The 21,733-nt window shown below is 30.3% G+C and overlaps 2 protein-coding genes across 2 annotated transcripts; one reads left to right on the forward strand and one right to left on the reverse strand.

The window, feature by feature from the left end:
* The first annotated feature begins 3,955 nt into the window (after window positions 1–3,955).
* LOC148192979 (putative diphthine methyl ester synthase) lies at window positions 3,956–6,714 on the forward strand. The gene is made up of 6 exons (XM_088098131.1): window positions 3,956–4,265; window positions 4,357–4,481; window positions 4,561–4,790; window positions 5,397–5,436; window positions 5,610–5,701; window positions 6,277–6,714. Exons 1-6 carry the CDS (start codon window positions 4,116–4,118, stop codon window positions 6,462–6,464), a joined length of 825 nt encoding a protein of 274 aa, XP_087954257.1. The 5' UTR covers window positions 3,956–4,115; the 3' UTR covers window positions 6,465–6,714.
* A 4,617-nt stretch (window positions 6,715–11,331) lies between these two features.
* Window positions 11,332–13,491, reverse strand: LOC148192980 (pentatricopeptide repeat-containing protein At2g01860-like). The gene is made up of 2 exons (XM_088098301.1): window positions 13,334–13,491; window positions 11,332–12,947 (listed from the first exon to the last, which is right to left on the reverse strand). Exon 2 carries the CDS (start codon window positions 12,895–12,897, stop codon window positions 11,461–11,463), a length of 1,437 nt encoding a protein of 478 aa, XP_087954427.1. The 5' UTR covers window positions 12,898–12,947; window positions 13,334–13,491; the 3' UTR covers window positions 11,332–11,460.
* Window positions 13,492–21,733: the final 8,242 nt, after the last annotated feature.

Genomic DNA, 21,733 nt, shown 5'->3' on the forward strand with positions numbered 1-21,733 from the left:
ACTCATATGGAAGCATACACTAGGCAGAATTCCATATACTTTCCCAAAAATTACATAAATTTTCATAACAATTACCGAACAGATCAAAAGAACATCACAACAAACTTAATGTATTCTAAAACATACAAAATAAAAGCCACAATCTATTCACAACTATAGATAATAAGAAAGACTTAATATATATTTTGATCATGCAAACAACAAGCCACAAAGATCCACAATAAAAACTAAATCAATTCTAGAACAATTTACACATAGATTACCAAACCATATACAAATAGAGACATTAAACTTCTTCACAAAAGACTCAATAACAATCCACACATTCATACACATACGAATGCAATCCACATAGTCATACACATACACATGCATTACAATCACACAACGAAAGCTAGACAAGTGTACTCCCCAAAAGCCTCAAAGTTTTTTTTCCAAAGACGAGGTTTTAATACCAAAATGTAATGCCCCATATTCGGGGTGTCATGGGTTATTGCAAAAACTGTATATTTTAAAATTTTCTTACAGCGTAGAAACATATATTCAAAATTCATCAATACTTATTGCGAAAACAAATCAATTTGCATTATTTCAAAAGCCTTGTTCAATTACATTATTCACAAATAATGAAAATAACGAAGGAATAGAGATAACTTCAAATTACATTGTCTCAAAAGTCTATATCAAAAGAACTTTTAAAGAAACTTAAATCATTCCCTCGTCACCTCTCACGTTTATCATGTTTATGAAACATCTACAATATCATCTGCTCACGTATAATATATTATACGATCATTGCCAATAATTTCATTTTCACAAACACACACGTATGAGATAAATTACCGATAAAACAATCATAAAAACAAGATGCATATATACTAATTATATTAACAATAATCAAACACCCCATACATAAAGTAATAACAATATAATTCTTAATCCTCTATACATAACAAATCAATCAAATCTGATTATTCGTTCCCCAATCATCGATCATTCATCCTCGATCATCGACCCTCGATCCTTAATTTCTAACCCTTGATGTTATTACTAACATCTCACACATTAGGACCTTCACATATTCAATCTTCTATGGACAACAATTATTGTTTCCTTTACTGATGCGTATAGCATATATATATATATATATATATATATATATATATATATATATATATATATATATATATATACTTAGATTTATTTTCTAAAATACAAATATGAGACCTTACATATATTTAAACAGTTTAAGCCTCTACCGAACTTCAATTAAATTAGGAAACTAAAGAAGTAGAAGGATATTGGGTGGAAATGGGTGAATATTTAGATTTTTTACTCAATATCTTACCTCTTTTTGCATTTATATCGTCTACTTTATCCTCACACTTACCATCCAAATGATGTATTTGAAAGTCAACATTGTCATATTGTTGAAATGAGTCTTACCCTTCTTTCTCAAGCTTCTCTTTTTATGTCCTTATGAGATCATGCCTTTCACACCACTATTTACATTATTAACAAACTTCCTTCTTCTGTTGTCCCTCATTATATACCATATATCATTCTCTTTCACAAAGATATTAACTACAATTTCTTCAAAATATTTGGTTGTGCATCTTATCGCCATACTCATCCCTATAATACCAATAAATTACAATTTCGTTCTATTGCCTCTACATTCTTAGGTTATTTCTCATGTCATAGTTCAAATGGCAAGATCTTTATTTCTAAGGATGTTATCTTTGATCGAAACACTTTTCCTTCTATCACTAAAATTCAAACTCCTTTGTTGTCATCTTCACCCTTCCAAATTTTTCCTCTTGGAATAATTCCCTCCATTGTTGACTCTCCCACTCAGCATGCTACTCAAGAATGCTCCTATTGTGTCTAAATTTGGTATTGTTAAACCAAGTAGCTTTCCTACTTTACTTCTCATTGTTGTAGAACATCCACTAGTGCATAAAGGACTTTTAGACGTTTGTTATTTTGGGCTTTTAACGTCAGATCCCGATCCAACGTCTTTATGGGTGACGTTATTAACCGACGTCTATAGTGCCCTTAGACGTCGGACATGGCATTAACTAACGTCTACTACAGCTCGTGTCTTTGGGTAGCGTAGTAGCACCTTCTTCCTTTGTTAGTTTCGTCATAGAAAAGGTTGTGTCTTTTGGACCTCTTATGGAATTTCAACCGAAAACCGAATCTGGGTCCTTGCCTAGTTCCATTCCAACCGGCAATGAACATGAATACGGTGACATGAGAACTAGGCAAGGACCCAGGTTCGGTTTTGGGTTGAAACGCTATAAGACATGCAAAAGACGCGAGCTTTTCTTACGAGGAAACTAGCAAAGGGAGAGTGTGTTACTACGCTACCCAAAGACACGAGAAAAACTGCATCAAAACACAACGAAAACTCATTTTAATTGGAGTAAAAGTAAGTTTAAATGGTTCAAAAGAGACAAAAACGTACTTGGAAATGTAATGCCGCGGAGAGAAAAGGCAAGAAGGAAGACGATGAAGTGCGCATTACTGCGGGTTCGATTTCTGATTTAACAGCAAACAAGACGTCGGACACAGAGGACACCAACGTCTATTCTCGCCTAGACGTTGGAGCCCTCACTAATATGACGTCTAAAACAACTTTTCACCTACCCTGTCAGGCCATTTAGACGTCGGATGGCGGGATCAGACGTCTATATGGGGGATAAAAAGAACTTTTCATCTACCTGTTAGACACATAGACGTCTGTTAGGAGGGGCACCAACGTCTATAGACGTTGGTGTCCCTTCTAACAGACGTCTATGTGTCCAACTTATTTATGAACATGCCACCGGTCAATAACTTACGTTGATTATTTTGTGGTCCGACGTCTACTCGGTGACGTTAAAGGCCAATTCTACACTAGTGATCTACTTTCAAGAAAGCCTTTTCCTCTTGGAGCCAAGCCATGCAAGTTGAATATAATGCTTTAATGGCTAATCATACATGTTCTCCCACAGCTCTTCCTCTTGGACGAATTGTTCTTCCTCTTGTTATATATATAGTCCATATCTTCTTGTTTCCTGTATATCGAGTATTCATTGAACTCTTACATGAATATCAAGAATAATTTTTCTTCCTCTTAATTCTCCGTTTCATTTCTCTGCTAGATTTTTTTTCTCTCAGACTAAAGATTACTTTCTAATAGCCCTTCGTTATAAAACATTTTTGTGTCATCCTAAAAGGTTCATAATCAAGTGCAAAGAGAAAGCATCAAGGTAAGTTGTAAAAACATCATTTGCTTTAAATTCGCCCTTAGTTTTTCAAATTACGAAGCAAAACAACCTAGAAATAATACAGGACAAGTATATGTCAGAAAAATCTAGACACAAACAACTAAACTTACAGGTGAAAAAACTACGAGGAAATGTTATAAATAGTAAAGACACTTTTTTTCTAGTAAAATTGAACTAGTCTAGTATAAAATTAGTTTAATTAAGTTTGTTATAGTTATAATTAAAATATACAAAAGAATTAAGTTGTACATTTAACATTTTAATTTTGGAAAATGTAAAATATAATATTAATTAATAGAAAATCAAATATGTTTTAGGAATATTTTATTACAGTAATTATAACCTAAATTAAATAAGATTTTAACACTTTAAAAAAATTAAAATACATGTGTTAGTGTTATTAATTTATTTTATAAAGTTAATTTTTCTAATACTAAAAGAAAATTAACACTTAAACAGAATTCAGACTAAACCATCTATATATTTTAATGAAGCTTATTTAAATTAATTTTAAGAAACAATTTTTTTTTCAGTAAAACTGAGTAATAAATTATGCATATTGTATATATAATTAATTTTCGAAATAACTTAATTATTTTGATCCATTTCAAAAACATACATATCTGAATTAGGTATTTTTTAAGACTTTTTTTTTTTGTTAATAGAAAGTGTAAGAATTAAAGAGACTGCAGTTTCCCTCTTCCCCTTGGAGTGAGAAAACCTAGGAGTGACCCCTGCAACACGACCGCACTCTTTTCTTTCTCTCAGACTCATCTCTCGTTGTGAAGTAAGTGGTTTTTTCTGATTTCAAGAGCAAAGATCAAAGCTTGGAGAACAAAAATGTTATACATAATTGGTTTGGGATTGGGTGATGAACAAGATATCACTTTGAAGGGGTTGGAAGCTGTGAAAAAGTGCCACAAGGTTTATATGGAAGCTTACACTTCCCTCCTCTCCTTTGGTCTCTCCACCAATGGCATCTCCAACTTGGTACCGTCTTTTATCTCTCATTCCTTTCCTTTCCCATTACTCTTTCCCTCTTCAATTTTCACTTCAATTTTCACTCTTTTCATCTTCTTAGGAAAAATTATACGGTAAACCCATTATTCTTGCCGACAGAGAAATGGTAGAAGAAAAGGCCCATGAAATTCTTGCCCAAGCTCACCATGACCACGTTGCTTTTCTCGTCGTTGGGGACCCTTTTGGGTATGCTATTGCTTTCTTCTCAGTGCAACATTTTCTTCCATCAAATTATTCACGGTTTATTTATTGTTGTTTTTCCCAGGGCTACCACTCACAGTGATCTTGTTGTTCGAGCCAAGAATATGGGAATTGATGTCAAAATAGTGCACAATGCATCTGTGATGAATGCTATTGGAATTTGTGGTCTGCAGCTTTACCGATATGGGGAGACTGTTTCTATACCTTTCTTTACTGAGACATGGAGACCTGATAGCTTCTATGAAAAGATTCAGAGAAACCGACTCATGGGACTGCACACTCTTTGCTTGTTAGGTTACTATCTGTTATCTGTGCTTTAAAATTTGCTTGGATAATCTTCTTTGTAGCTTGTGAGAGAAGAAAATAAGAAGAAAAATTAAACTATGTTTGAAACTTGCTCCTGCTAGCTTCCTAATAAGTTAATTTTTAATATATGTGAGCTAATTTTAGTTTATGTAAAAACTTAATTTGTTTTATTTATGTTTTCTTGTATTAATTTTTCGGTGAAGGAAATTGTTCTGTAGATATAACGAACCTGATGTCTCTCTTGTACTTGTAATTCATTATAGTCTGATTCAGTAGGTACTATATGAAACAGTGTGATATATGTTGTGTGTGCTTTTTCCTTCATTGCTGATTAGTGAACTCAAAACCTTTTTATTGAACTTGTTATCTTCTGCTTCTTGGAATGTAATGTTAAAGCCTAGAGTGTGGCGTAAATAACTAAAAGATAGTTAGCATAAGAGTTTGTTATTTTATTCAATAACATGTTCAAAAGATTGTACCATCTGAAGTTAAGGACATTAGAGGAAAACTTTCTTCTTTGACTAGTGTGCTAAAGGTTCTTCCTTTTTGCGTATTGAGAGAGCTAATATAATTTCCAATTTGGTATGGTTACAGATATTCGCGTGAAGGAGCCCACACTAGAATCTTTGTGCAGGTTGATTTTCAAAATAGTATTTTTTTTCTCTTTCTCCTGTTTCTCGTGTAGGTGTTGCTGAAGTTCTGTCAGTCATTGTAATGTTCTGGTAGTATTATGACATTCATTGAATTGTTTAGTTTGAGGCTTTTCTTTGTATGTTTCATGTATCCTTTTTATTGTGGTCATTTCAGAGGAAAAAAAGCTTATGAACCACCCAGATATATGACGATAAACACAGCCATTGAGCAGCTTTTGGAGATTATGCAAGATCGTGAAGAATCTGGTGAGTTCCTAAGCATTAACACCACAGTAGTTTTGATAAATTTCAACTGTAAATTGTTTGCTTCTTGATTGCATTAATTTCAAATGTTTTTAGACCTTTGAAATTTGGGCTGGATACCTTATGACTTCTTGAATGTTTGAATCCATTCCCATTCCCACAGACATTCATAAGTTTCCATGCTTTTGTAATCTGCTCTCTTGGCTGCGTATTTGTTAAGGTGAAATAGTACATTTCTTATCTGGAGAATTTATCAATTCCTTGCTTTTACCAAATCATTGGCTGTATCCTAATTTGTCTGTTGACTGTATATTATGATCACCAGTTCTAGATTTTTTACATGTCAAATTGCTTTGTTTTCAAAGATATTTGAGGTGTTGTTAAAGATCAGTCACTTATGTAATTATGGTCCTTGTTTCTCTGCCCCATGTCTTTATTTGTGGTTCTTAAATGTATGCCCTAGTATTTTCTCATCAGGATCCAATCTTCACTGTGGTAAGCGCTTATACTTTATATATATTTGTCACAAGAAATATATGCATCTAGTTTATAGTGTCCTTCCCCTGTTTGCCTTGTAGCCTATACTGAGGATACCGAGTGTGTTGGGCTTGCACGGCTTGGTAGTGAAGATCAGATAATAGTAGCTGGAACAATGAAGCAGTTGCAGTTAATTGATTTTGGAGCACCTTTACATTGCCTTGTCATAGCAGGCAATACCCATCCTGTGGAGGAAGAAATGCTGGATTTTTACAGATGCAGGACATAGATACTTAAGACAGCAGGACCAATTTAATTTAGCATAAGGGACTTGCTGGTTTTTTGTAGGGGCCCTTTATTTTTGCTCTTTATGTAAAACAATTTTGTTTCTAATCAGGGCTAAAACTTAACTAAAATTCATTGGTGGATGGAGAGTTATGGGTCTTGAAATGTATTCAGCCCCCCAAAAGTGATTATTTTCTCAGTTGTAACTATATATCCAATTGAAATTGGCACCTATGTTATTTTGCTTTCTATCAGATCCTGTGTTCTAGTCTTTGCTTAGTTTATTAAATAATTTGGTTTATGATGTTCTGCTTAGCCTAGTTCGCTGTTGATGTTTTTTTTTTGTTTCTATAACAACTCGTGTTATGAATTTTTCTATTATTTATTTTGTTTCTTAAATTCGACCTATAACGACTAGGACACCATTATAAAGTTGTTTCTTTTGTGAACAAAATTATGCTAAATAAAGTGTATTACCTGGTAGTAGCAAGGGTTTGAACAATGAATGAATTAACTCATTCTGATAAATATAACTTCCAAAAATTTTGGAAGATAAAATAAGTTAAATTTCAATTGAAGTAATATAAAATTATTTTATCTTTTAAATATTGCTTGGATAAAATGATTAAAATTTATTAAATTTTAATTTTCTCATTTAAATAAAATTTAATTATGCAAATAGCTGGACCCAGCTACACTACAAACTAGCTAAAAAGTATAACAAAATCCTTCTACACATTTAGTTTCCTCATTCTGTACTGTTTGCCACACCTTTCATCCAATACATGGAAACGGCGATTTCCAGATTTCTCAGACTAATGTCATTTCATGCAATATTACTTTACTTTTCAGTATTTGGCAATGGTTGGAGAAAATATTTGATAAATTTAGGAAAATAATGAATTAATGATACAGATTGAAATGAAAAAGAAATAAAAATAATAGTCAATTTTAAATATTTTAAAAAAACAATTAGCAGATTCATTGGTAATAATCATATTAGCACCTTCAATTAGAATCCAGCAGTTTCCACACATATCACATGAATAAAACTTCATTTAACAATTTCTCAATGAGATTAAGTGGCACATGACATTGATATATGAACTACAACTTAACTATTTTGGACACAACCATCAGATCTCGTCCTAGTCAACCATATCAGTGTGTCTTTTGCTTCTCCTGTACCATAGACATAGAAGCAGAAACAAAATTCATTGGAAAACTATGTGACTTGGTTCCGAGTTCCATTGATGTAAAAATGTCAACTCATCTATTGATGTAAAGAGTTCTTGCTATCAGAAGCTATTATCTAACTTACCTGAGATATTGCTTGAATTTGATTAATCTCTTCTTCTAATGCATGCAATTTTTCTTCCGACATCATGTAGAACTCAGTTGACAGGATCAGGACAACAAATAAAAATTCGTAATAAACAGAAATGATTCAAAAAATAACAGTTAACAGGATCAGGACAGCAAATAAAATTCATACACATAAAACATTAATCATGTAACTCTCCATTGATGTTGAAACTGTAATCTTGGTCGGAGGAGGCATGGACTCAAAAGAAAATACGTGGGAAAGCACACAACAAATTTGGGGAGGTAGAGAGAGGTGATATTCACTTCAAATATTCTCTGCAATAATAAACTTATCAGGAAGAATTGATCACTTGGAGATAATAATGTCCAATTTTAAATTCTAAACCTATTTCGTTAGATAAAAATGTCCAGTGCTCATGAGGTATTGAATGCTGATCCCGCTCATCCTTGTGCAGCTTTGCTGGATAACATCAGAAGGCTCGGATCTCATGATTGGAAGACTTAAGATTCAAAAAAGAGAGAAAAATAAATTTTAAAGAGGTTGAAAGACCCCTTTTATGATCTTCTATTTATAACGATAGAAATATAATACAATGAGAAAATAAAAGATCTAAAGATTGCATTAGACTCCTAAGTACAGAACTAGAAATAAATCACAGGCACAGCAGAAAGTAGTTCCCAACACAACTACTTTCTCTCTAGATTTTAATACTTATCCTAGTACTCCCTATCAAACTACAGCATATAAATTATATATACCAATATGAGGTTTTTTTAAGGACTTAGTCAATATATTTGTAAGTTGGTCATTTGATCCGATAAACTCAATACAAATTTTTTTTTACAATAAATTTTTCTAAATAAAATGACAATCAATAATCAATTTATGTGTTTAGTTCTCTTATGGAATATTACATTCGACGTAATGTGGAGAGTAACTTGGTTATCACAATACCTTCATTGTCTGAATTTCAAAGAATTTAAACTCTAGGAGTTGTTTCACTCTTACTTTTCCAAAAAATAATATTTCCTCCAAGAAAACACAACATCCCGTGGCAGAATTTTATGAAGTAATGCATGTAACAAGTCTAATTTATCCTAATAATGAGTAATATGCAGTTATAATGCTAAATGGAATGCAAAAACTGAAATCATGCATGTGAACCTAAAACTAGCAGATTTGACAGCATATGTACACATGTTTAAGACCAAATCTGCTTTCTTATAATGCTAATGCAGAAAATATACATGCAGTAATTGGAACAAGTTTAAAGTGATATTTATGAATGAATAATACAAGCTAAAAGCAATGAATGCATGCATGGCTAAAAACCTACAACTGAAACCTGAATTTTACAGATTTACAAAACCTGATGCAGATATGAAGATTCAACATAAATTCTGTCCAAAATGCTATCCAATGCAGAATGAAAAGAAAATACTATGAATGGAGATAGTTGAATATAGTGAAAATTATGTATGAGATTAATCTCTCTTGTGTTGAATATACACATAGGATCCTTTATTTATAATAGAAGAAATATGTACTAAGCCCAAAACACAAATAAGAAATAATAACAAACGGACTAAAGATAAAAGATAAATATAAAATAAAGATAGTATATCCAACACTCCCTCTCAAGCTGGTGCATACAAATCCTATTAACCAAACTTGTTACTAATATAATTAAAGACTTAGTAAAAATATCTGTTTTTTATACTTAAGTGACACCAAATTGCTAATGATTAGCAAAAACGACATTGAAGACAAAATACCAACCCAGAAGACTCCCTCTGAGCAACAAATCTGAGAGGTTTTTCCATGTAAATCTTTTCTTACAAATCACCATTGAGGAATGTATTGTTGACCTCCAGTGAATAAAGAGGTCATTGTTGAAGAGTCACCACGGCTATAAATAAACTAACAAAAATCATCTTTGCCACGGGAGAAAAAGCATATATGGACAGATCAAACACAATGGTGATAGAAGGGAGGTCAAAAGGGACAACAACATAAGAAGTCATTGATGAACAGGAGAGAGAAACCTTAAAAATCTAAGATACTCCAACCAAGACACCTGAAAAAGGAAAAAAGAGCAACCTCAATGCTCTAAATAGTTGCCTGATAGGAGATGGGACGTGCAACAATGCACAACGAACCTAAAAGAGGAAAAATAACGACCTCGACGCTCTAAATTGGCTGAGACGCGCGACCATGCACAACAAATTTGAAAGAGGAAAAAGAGCGACCTCAACGCTCTAAATCACTGCGAGATGTGCTACCATGCACAACGGAAAAGGGAGCAAATCCACAACTTCAAAAGGCGTTGAGCGCACATAGGAGCTCCGATGAAAGCGTCTTGACAACACAATGGTCGCTTGGCCGAAACGATCAAAACTGTGATCGTCAGTTGAAACTGGAACTCCAGTAGTAGCAGCAGTAGACGATGATGCCACCGGCAGCAGTAGATGGCACTGCCGCGGGCAACAACAGGTGTCGTGATAGAGGCAACAAAAATTTGTTTTTCCTCAAAATAACTTGACAATACCATGTTAAATTTAGTGAAAACTATGTATGAGATTAATCTCATAGGATTCTCTATTTATACTAGAAAAAAAATGGTTAAGCTCAAAATACAAATAAAAAATAATAACACTAACTAAAGATAAAAGATAAATATAAAATATAGATAATATCTCTAACAGAGATAAACTGCATATGCAATGGTTCCTACACATCTAGAATAATGAGATGTGATGAAGGATGACATTTAATCATGTAAGAAATACACATAATCTAAGTCACTTCTTGATCCTAAGGGTGGCAGTAACCTTCGTGGTGTTGTAACCATGCTCTACAAAATGCAATGTGTTAAATTGAAAAAGTACCAAACGATGCTAGAATATGAAAGCTGTATGCTAAACATGGATGCTATTGCACAGGATCATGAATCACAACTAAATCTATCAATGACAGCATTATGGATTTGTGTTATTTTCAGTTTATACAATAAAGAATACTATTCTTCTTTCTCTTTTCAATTCTGGATTCCTAACAAATTGGTTCTACTTGCCAAATCAAGATGGGTTGTAAGCATGGAAGGGAGAGTCGGTGCCTTGGAAAGATTGACCATAAAACGGGGTAGAGCCATAGTCAAATTAAGGAAAAGTTTCCAAGAATTGAAAGAAATGATACAGGAATACCAAAATCAAGAAAGGGACTCAAAAGGAAGTGAGAAATCTATCATGAAAGGAAAGAAAGAGGGAAAAACGGGTATGGATGCTAAGAAAGATAGTTTGTGAAACATCAATAAAGGCAAGAAATTCTTTGAAGGAGAATTTCAAGAGTCAGTCAAAATCCCGAAATGGAAATCTCACAAGATTTCAGGAGTCAGTCAAAATCTAATTATGATCAAGAGTTGTAAAATCAATTTCATCAAGCAAGAAGAAAACAGAACGTAAAGATGTGCAAGAACTAAAATCCAAAACAAAAACAACTTGAAATCATATAAGAACAGTAAAGAATGCATGAAGAGTAAATTGGATTGGGAAAGAATTGGAGGAACAACTTGTATTGAAACTGGGAAAATTTACAGCGAGATTATATTAGACAGAGGGATTTACAATTTTGTAAAACAATGACAATGCTTCCAGGATCTTCAAGTCTACAAATTTTAATTTATCACCAGATATTTATCTAGATTGAAACCAGCTATCTCAGCCTCCTTGCGGATCTCTATGCACTTCGCAGTCCTCCCAGAGGCCATGTAAATTTGAAGCATGTCCTTGTATAAGCCAAAAGTGGGAGAAAATCCAGCCTCTTTAAGTTTTGAAAAATATCTCATGGCCCTAGATAGATCATTCAGAGCAACAAACAGTTTTATTACTGCACGATAAGCAGGAAGGTTAAAAAGGCAATTAGAAGACTCCATCTCCCAAACTACAGCCAATGCCTCTCTGTATTTCTTCTCTGTGTAACGACTGTGAATAACAGAAGTGAACATAACTATGCTTGGTTGATAGCTAGACTGCTTAAACCAACTAAACAGGCTCTCAACTACTTCAAATTTCCCCATCTTAACACATACTTTCATTATAGCAGTACAATCTTGCTGGCTTAAATTCAATTCTTCTCGTTCTCCAAGTTCATCCAACAAGGGCAACACATGCCTGTGTCTGTCAGGGTTCTTTCCAAGTTCTAATATTAACTTAGCATAAATGCTAGAATCCAACATTCTTTTATCCCTTCTGGCAACTATTAGAACCTTCCATGCAAGTCTAAGGTTCCCACCCTTTATAAAACCCTTGATCATTGCCTCCAATACCGCACGACTTGCCAGACCAGTATACTGGTCAATGTTGAACGGAATTCTTAACTCATGGTTCCTAGCCAAGACCTCAACAGTTGAGGCCAGAATCCAATCATCCGGGAAGAGGTGTGGTTGATTTTGTGCCCATAAGAATGTCTGCAGAGCTCTCTCAGGGAATCCCATATGACCTAATTCCCTTATTGTCAATGACAACGACCCTTTTCTCAGGAACTGCACCCACTTCCCAAGAACTTTAGATACATCTTCAGCTGGACCAAGTCTACTCATTTCTCTTGCCAGTCCAACTAGGAAACTTGGGCTTTTGTACACTTTCTTAGCCATAGAAGCCCGTGAAGAAACTACAGTTGGAGCTGTCAATTTTACTTGTGTTTTTGGTTTGGGTAGCCCCAAAGGTCGGAGCTTGTAGGGAGCTGGGAGAGGAAGAGGCCTTTCTCGATGTAATTTTCCAGGCTTTTGCGGAATTCTACCTTGGAAAAGTGATGAGATGGCTTCAAGCTCATCTGATTCCCAAACAACACCAATATTTTCATCCTCCTCTTCGTCATTCTCTTCATTGATATCAAAATCATCCTCAGTTGGTTTAGAGGTGGTGCTAGGCTTCTTCAAGAACAAATTAACACCAAAATCTGGAGGTTGCTTAGGATATGGTCGATACCGATTATCCTTTGGTGGTGGTCTTCTTCTTTTCGAATGTGCTGCTAAAGTGACTCTTCTGTAGTTGCAACAAATTCTTCCCACCGGAATAAAATAAACACAGGGAAATGAAAAGGTGCAGTACATTATTCACTAGTACGAATTAAAAATGTGGCAGTTGGATTGTCATTCAGAACCTGCAAAGAAAATAATCGTCATGTGTGTATTTTGTTCGGTGTAGAACTTTTATCAAACAAATAGTGTGCATATTTCAGCACCAAACCCGAAAAATAAGTTACTTCTTATTGGAAAGAATTGAACTTGCCGAATTGGGATGACGAATCTCAATTCCATGAACACACAAACAGCTTTTATTTCATTCGGGTTAAACGGCAAATCTATAATTGTTTTTTATTCACTCCAAAGATAATTTCTTTTTTAGGTTCTCAAATTGTACTTGATGAATAAAATATTGATTAGACTGAATGCAAATCCCTAAATTTGTAGAAAAATGAGTATAAGAAAAATTAGGGAATAAGAGAAATTAGGGAATAAGAGAAATCGTTGGGGAGGGTGAGTGTACCTGGTGAAGAGTGTATTTAATGGAGAGGGGAGAGGTTTCTAGGAATGAAAGGGTCTGTGAGAAAAGTTACCATTTGCTCTCTGCCCAAATCAGAAAAAGAATATATCTGTATCTATTTTACAGTAGCGAGGACAACAAGTGTGTTGCCTCTGCACGGCTTAGTAGTCAGTATCATTAGTAGCTGAGACTGAGGTAAAATCTTTGATTTTATGCAGGGCAACCTGTAGTTTTTTATAAATTAACACCATTACATGTTTTTTTTTTAAACTCTACCTTAGCTTTGTTTTTTCAGAATAACTGCAGAAACAATTGTTCAAGAATGTATTCGACATTTGTTCACTTAGAGCGAAAGATTTGAGAAAAAAAAAGGAATTTGAGAGTAAATTGAGTGTTATTTTTTTATTTGAAGATGAATTTAAAAGTAAAAATTATGTAAGATTTGATTTATGTGATAAATAAAAATGATGTTTTAATAAATGAGAAATAAATATTACTAAAATGTCATTAGTGAAGTAATATAAAAGAAAAATGATACTTATTAATAACATATTTATTTTTAAAAATTATTATAAGAGAAAAAAAATCAATATTAATTTTGAAAATAAAATAAATTTGTGCTTAAGTAAAGTTAAATTATTATGAATAAAATTTAATGTTTTAAGAATATAATTTACTAATAAGTGATATATTTTTTTTGTTTTTGTCGTGAAATTCAATATTCATGATCAAGTAAATAATGAAGTGAAATTACAATATTATATGACATAAAAAATTTACACACATAATAAGTTTCAACTATATCATCATAATTCATGATGAATTTCCTTTGTTTAGGTATGTAAACAACATATTCAAACAATATTATGTCGACATTTTTACTAAACGTTGTGTATGGGATGAGTGTGAAGACAGAAATTTGAAGCACCATTTGAATAAGTTGTCATCTTGAATGTTCATTGTCCTTAATAAGTACAACAATTTCATTGGTTATGGCTATTAGTAACTATTTTGACATTCCATGGTTGCAAATTATTGGTGAACAATGGCACAAAGTCTTCTTATTTCAGTATTTGTTTTCTCCATTTCGTCAATTATTCGACAATCGATCTGATTTAGAGTTCATTAAGGTCACTTTGACAATAAAAAAGAGTTTGACAAGTTTTGTGAAATAAAATATAAATGAAGTTAATTTAATGTAATAAAGCAAAGAGACAAGTTGATTTAATATAATAAAGTAAATTTATAAGTTAATGTAATATTGTCATCCAATATTATACAACTTAATAATCTAATTTGTGTAGAATTAAGTTAACATTCAAATTTAGGTATGTGAATTGTCGGTTCATGTTTAGAGATAAGTTGAGCTCAAATATATATATCCTTATAAATCTTTACAAATGTGTTAGACTTTATGAGCTCAAAATATTCATTACATACCTTACCTTGAGTATATTCAAAAGTTCTCGTCTATTGATTACATCATTTATTATTTCTAGATTATTATAAATGAATTTTTATCCTTAAAATACTTTGAGTATGTGATGTTTATATGATCATTGATGATGAGTATGTTGTGGATTAAGTGAATGGTATTGAGGGACGTAATATAAATGAGAAATAAATATTACTAAAAATGTTTTAATAAATGAGAAATAAATATTACTAAAATGTCATTAGTGAAGTAATATAAAAGAAAAATGATACTTATTAATAACATATTTATTTTTAAAAATTATTATAAGAGAAAAAAAATCAATATTAATTTTGAAAATAAAATAAATTTGTGCTTAAGTAAAGTTAAATTATTATGAATAAAATTTAATGTTTTAAGAATATAATTTACTAATAAGTGATATATTTTTTTTGTTTTTGTCGTGAAATTCAATATTCATGATCAAGTAAATAATGAAGTGAAATTACAATATTATATGACATAAAAAATTTACACACATAATAAGTTTCAACTATATCATCATAATTCATGATGAATTTCCTTTGTTTAGGTATGTAAACAACATATTCAAACAATATTATGTCGACATTTTTACTAAACGTTGTGTATGGGATGAGTGTGAAGACAGAAATTTGAAGCACCATTTGAATAAGTTGTCATCTTGAATGTTCATTGTCCTTAATAAGTACAACAATTTCATTGGTTATGGCTATTAGTAACTATTTTGACATTCCATGGTTGCAAATTATTGGTGAACAATGGCACAAAGTCTTCTTATTTCAGTATTTGTTTTCTCCATTTCGTCAATTATTCGACAATCGATCTGATTTAGAGTTCATTAAGGTCACTTTGACAAAAAAAAGAGTTTGACAAGTTTTGTGAAATAAAATATAAATGAAGTTAATTTAATGTAATAAAGCAAAGAGACAAGTTGATTTAATATAATAAAGTAAATTTATAAGTTAATGTAATATTGTCATCCAATATTATACAACTTAATAATCTAATTTGTGTAGAATTAAGTTAACATTCAAATTTAGGTATGTGAATTGTCGGTTCATGTTTAGAGATAAGTTGAGCTCAAATATATATATCCTTATAAATCTTTACAAATGTGTTAGACTTTATGAGCTCAAAATATTCATTACATACCTTACCTTGAGTATATTCAAAAGTTCTCGTCTATTGATTACATCATTTATTATTTCTAGATTATTATAAATGAATTTTTATCCTTAAAATACTTTGAGTATGTGATGTTTATATGATCATTGATGATGAGTATGTTGTGGATTAAGTGAATGGTATTGAGGGACGTAATATAAATGAGAAATAAATATTACTAAAAATGTTTTAATAAATGAGAAATAAATATTACTAAAATGTCATTAGTGAAGTAATATAAAAGAAAAATGATACTTATTAATAACATATTTATTTTTAAAAATTATTATAAGAGAAAAAAAATCAATATTAATTTTGAAAATAAAATAAATTTGTGCTTAAGTAAAGTTAAATTATTATGAATAAAATTTAATGTTTTAAGAATATAATTTACTAATAAGTGATATATTTTTTTTGTTTTTGTCGTGAAATTCAATATTCATGATCAAGTAAATAATGAAGTGAAATTACAATATTATATGACATAAAAAATTTACACACATAATAAGTTTCAACTATATCATCATAATTCATGATGAATTTCCTTTGTTTAGGTATGTAAACAACATATTCAAACAATATTATGTCGACATTTTTACTAAACGTTGTGTATGGGATGAGTGTGAAGACAGAAATTTGAAGCACCATTTGAATAAGTTGTCATCTTGAATGTTCATTGTCCTTAATAAGTACAACAATTTCATTGGTTATGGCTATTAGTAACTATTTTGACATTCCATGGTTGCAAATTATTGGTGAACAATGGCACAAAGTCTTCTTATTTCAGTATTTGTTTTCTCCATTTCGTCAATTATTCGACAATCGATCTGATTTAGAGTTCATTAAGGTCACTTTGACAATAAAAAAGAGTTTGACAAGTTTTGTGAAATAAAATATAAATGAAGTTAATTTAATGTAATAAAGCAAAGAGACAAGTTGATTTAATATAATAAAGTAAATTTATAAGTTAATGTAATATTGTCATCCAATATTATACAACTTAATAATCTAATTTGTGTAGAATTAAGTTAACATTCAAATTTAGGTATGTGAATTGTCGGTTCATGTTTAGAGATAAGTTGAGCTCAAATATATATATCCTTATAAATCTTTACAAATGTGTTAGACTTTATGAGCTCAAAATATTCATTACATACCTTACCTTGAGTATATTCAAAAGTTCTCGTCTATTGATTACATCATTTATTATTTCTAGATTATTATAAATGAATTTTTATCCTTAAAATACTTTGAGTATGTGATGTTTATATGATCATTGATGATGAGTATGTTGTGGATTAAGTGAATGGTATTGAGGGACGTAATATAAATGAGAAATAAATATTACTAAAAATGTTTTAATAAATGAGAAATAAATATTACTAAAATGTCATTAGTGAAGTAATATAAAAGAAAAATGATACTTATTAATAACATATTTATTTTTAAAAATTATTATAAGAGAAAAAAAATCAATATTAATTTTGAAAATAAAATAAATTTGTGCTTAAGTAAAGTTAAATTATTATGAATAAAATTTAATGTTTTAAGAATATAATTTACTAATAAGTGATATATTTTTTTTGTTTTTGTCGTGAAATTCAATATTCATGATCAAGTAAATAATGAAGTGAAATTACAATATTATATGACATAAAAAATTTACACACATAATAAGTTTCAACTATATCATCATAATTCATGATGAATTTCCTTTGTTTAGGTATGTAAACAACATATTCAAACAATATTATGTCGACATTTTTACTAAACGTTGTGTATGGGATGAGTGTGAAGACAGAAATTTGAAGCACCATTTGAATAAGTTGTCATCTTGAATGTTCATTGTCCTTAATAAGTACAACAATTTCATTGGTTATGGCTATTAGTAACTATTTTGACATTCCATGGTTGCAAATTATTGGTGAACAATGGCACAAAGTCTTCTTATTTCAGTATTTGTTTTCTCCATTTCGTCAATTATTCGACAATCGATCTGATTTAGAGTTCATTAAGGTCACTTTGACAATAAAAAAGAGTTTGACAAGTTTTGTGAAATAAAATATAAATGAAGTTAATTTAATGTAATAAAGCAAAGAGACAAGTTGATTTAATATAATAAAGTAAATTTATAAGTTAATGTAATATTGTCATCCAATATTATACAACTTAATAATCTAATTTGTGTAGAATTAAGTTAACATTCAAATTTAGGTATGTGAATTGTCGGTTCATGTTTAGAGATAAGTTGAGCTCAAATATATATATCCTTATAAATCTTTACAAATGTGTTAGACTTTATGAGCTCAAAATATTCATTACATACCTTACCTTGAGTATATTCAAAAGTTCTCGTCTATTGATTACATCATTTATTATTTCTAGATTATTATAAATGAATTTTTATCCTTAAAATACTTTGAGTATGTGATGTTTATATGATCATTGATGATGAGTATGTTGTGGATTAAGTGAATGGTATTGAGGGACGTAATATAAATGAGAAATAAATATTACTAAAAATGTTTTAATAAATGAGAAATAAATATTACTAAAATGTCATTAGTGAAGTAATATAAAAGAAAAATGATACTTATTAATAACATATTTATTTTTAAAAATTATTATAAGAGAAAAAAATCAATATTAATTTTGAAAATAAAATAAATTTGTGCTTAAGTAAAGTTAAATTATTATGAATAAAATTTAATGTTTTAAGAATATAATTTACTAATAAGTGATATATTTTTTTTTGTTTTTGTCGTGAAATTCAATATTCATGATCAAGTAAATAATGAAGTGAAATTACAATATTATATGACATAAAAAATTTACACACATAATAAGTTTCAACTATATCATCATAATTCATGATGAATTTCCTTTGTTTAGGTATGTAAACAACATATTCAAACAATATTATGTCGACATTTTTACTAAACGTTGTGTATGGGATGAGTGTGAAGACAGAAATTTGAAGCACCATTTGAATAAGTTGTCATCTTGAATGTTCATTGTCCTTAATAAGTACAACAATTTCATTGGTTATGGCTATTAGTAACTATTTTGACATTCCATGGTTGCAAATTATTGGTGAACAATGGCACAAAGTCTTCTTATTTCAGTATTTGTTTTCTCCATTTCGTCAATTATTCGACAATCGATCTGATTTAGAGTTCATTAAGGTCACTTTGACAATAAAAAAGAGTTTGACAAGTTTTGTGAAATAAAATATAAATGAAGTTAATTTAATGTAATAAAGCAAAGAGACAAGTTGATTTAATATAATAAAGTAAATTTATAAGTTAATGTAATATTGTCATCCAATATTATACAACTTAATAATCTAATTTGTGTAGAATTAAGTTAACATTCAAATTTAGGTATGTGAATTGTCGGTTCATGTTTAGAGATAAGTTGAGCTCAAATATATATATCCTTATAAATCTTTACAAATGTGTTAGACTTTATGAGCTCAAAATATTCATTACATACCTTACCTTGAGTATATTCAAAAGTTCTCGTCTATTGATTACATCATTTATTATTTCTAGATTATTATAAATGAATTTTTATCCTTAAAATACTTTGAGTATGTGATGTTTATATGATCATTGATGATGAGTATGTTGTGGATTAAGTGAATGGTATTGAGGGACGTAATATAAATGAGAAATAAATATTACTAAAAATGTTTTAATAAATGAGAAATAAATATTACTAAAATGTCATTAGTGAAGTAATATAAAAGAAAAATGATACTTATTAATAACATATTTATTTTTAAAAATTATTATAAGAGAAAAAAAATCAATATTAATTTTGAAAATAAAATAAATTTGTGCTTAAGTAAAGTTAAATTATTATGAATAAAATTTAATGTTTTAAGAATATAATTTACTAATAAGTGATTATTTTTTTTTGTTTTTGTCGTGAAATTCAATATTCATGATCAAGTAAATAATGAAGTGAAATTACAATATTATATGACATAAAAAATTTACACACATAATAAGTTTCAACTATATCATCATAATTCATGATGAATTTCCTTTGTTTAGGTATGTAAACAACATATTCAAACAATATTATGTCGACATTTTTACTAAACGTTGTGTATGGGATGAGTGTGAAGACAGAAATTTGAAGCACCATTTGAATAAGTTGTCATCTTGAATGTTCATTGTCCTTAATAAGTACAACAATTTCATTGGTTATGGCTATTAGTAACTATTTTGACATTCCATGGTTGCAAATTATTGGTGAACAATGGCACAAAGTCTTCTTATTTCAGTATTTGTTTTCTCCATTTCGTCAATTATTCGACAATCGATCTGATTTAGAGTTCATTAAGGTCACTTTGACAATAAAAAAGAGTTTGACAAGTTTTGTGAAATAAAATATAAATGAAGTTAATTTAATGTAATAAAGCAAAGAGACAAGTTGATTTAATATAATAAAGTAAATTTATAAGTTAATGTAATATTGTCATCCAATATTATACAACTTAATAATCTAATTTGTGTAGAATTAAGTTAACATTCAAATTTAGGTATGTGAATTGTCGGTTCATGTTTAGAGATAAGTTGAGCTCAAATATATATATCCTTATAAATCTTTACAAATGTGTTAGACTTTATGAGCTCAAAATATTCATTACATACCTTACCTTGAGTATATTCAAAAGTTCTCGTCTATTGATTACATCATTTATTATTTCTAGATTATTATAAATGAATTTTTATCCTTAAAATACTTTGAGTATGTGATGTTTATATGATCATTGATGATGAGTATGTTGTGGATTAAGTGAATGGTATTGAGGGACGTAATTCCATGATCCTCGTGGAGATGTTACATGGCGGTGCCCGGTAGTGTTGTAAGTATGAATAATCGGAGTTAAGTTTGGGGTTCATCCTACATTTTAATGATCATTCATGCTCAATTAGAGAGTGATGGGTCATGTGGTGAGAATAGAAGGAGGTCCTTGTCTAGGGGCCTTGTTTTTGTCAAAGACAATTGAAATAGACTAACCTTGTATGATAGCTTGGATTAAGCCAACAATATTACTACTACAGGTGCAGAAACCACTATAACTTGACATTCATACTATATCCGGATGAGTCAAGCCTATGCGTATTTTATGTTTCTAGAATGTTTGTATACTTAGTTTGGTTTTCATAATCTATGTTAAAATCTTAGTTATTTTATGATATTTGTTATTTATACCAGCTTACCCTTGCTTTTGCTTTTGTGTTGTATGTTTTCCTGTGTGTGCTTGTTTTCTCTTTTGCAATGATCACCTTAAATGTGTGAGCTTAGGGAGAATCTTTGGTGAGCAGGTGCTAACGAGTGGAAGAGCTGAAGCTTAGAGTAAGTCGTTTCTTCGCTTCCTTTCTATTTGTACAGTCTATATTACACTTTTGACTCAATGTAATATATCTTCTTGTAGTGTAGAAAGGTGTATATATAGATCTTACTATTATATGTTATTTTGAGAATAACTATAACGACAATTTATATGTTTTACTCGAATCAACTGTTTTATAATATTAAAAATGTGATACATCATAAAGTAGTTAAACGAGATGAAAATTGGAATTTACATTACTAGTCATAATCCTTGAAGTGTGTATACAATATTATACATTTTTATTTCCATAGAGTCAACTTCCTCAATATTTGAAATATGATCGTAAATGCAAATGTAACTAAGTCATGTGTCAAGTTGCTTCTGAATCCACTGTTCTCGACTGTTCTTATATAATGTAACTATTTCCCAT

Source organism: Vigna umbellata, chromosome 9 (genome assembly GCF_029865625.1).
Source record: "Vigna umbellata cultivar VRB3 chromosome 9, Vumbellata_1.0, whole genome shotgun sequence".
NCBI lineage: Eukaryota > Viridiplantae > Streptophyta > Magnoliopsida > Fabales > Fabaceae > Vigna > Vigna umbellata.

What these genes read in the sequence shown, in the direction of transcription:
- LOC148192979 (XM_088098131.1), top strand. Translation starts at nt 4,116, where the DNA reads ATGTTATACATAATTGGTTTGGGATTGGGTGATGAACAAGATATCACT. An exon ending in CCAATGGCATCTCCAACTTG is followed by an intron (nt 4,266 to 4,356) that starts GTACCGTCTTTT and finishes TCATCTTCTTAG; the next exon opens with GAAAAATTATACGGTAAACC. An exon ending in GCAAGATCGTGAAGAATCTG is followed by an intron (nt 5,702 to 6,276) that starts GTGAGTTCCTAA and finishes TTTGCCTTGTAG; the next exon opens with CCTATACTGAGGATACCGAG.
- LOC148192980 (XM_088098301.1), bottom strand. Translation starts at nt 12,897, where the DNA reads ATGTACTGCACCTTTTCATTTCCCTGTGTTTATTTTATTCCGGTGGGA.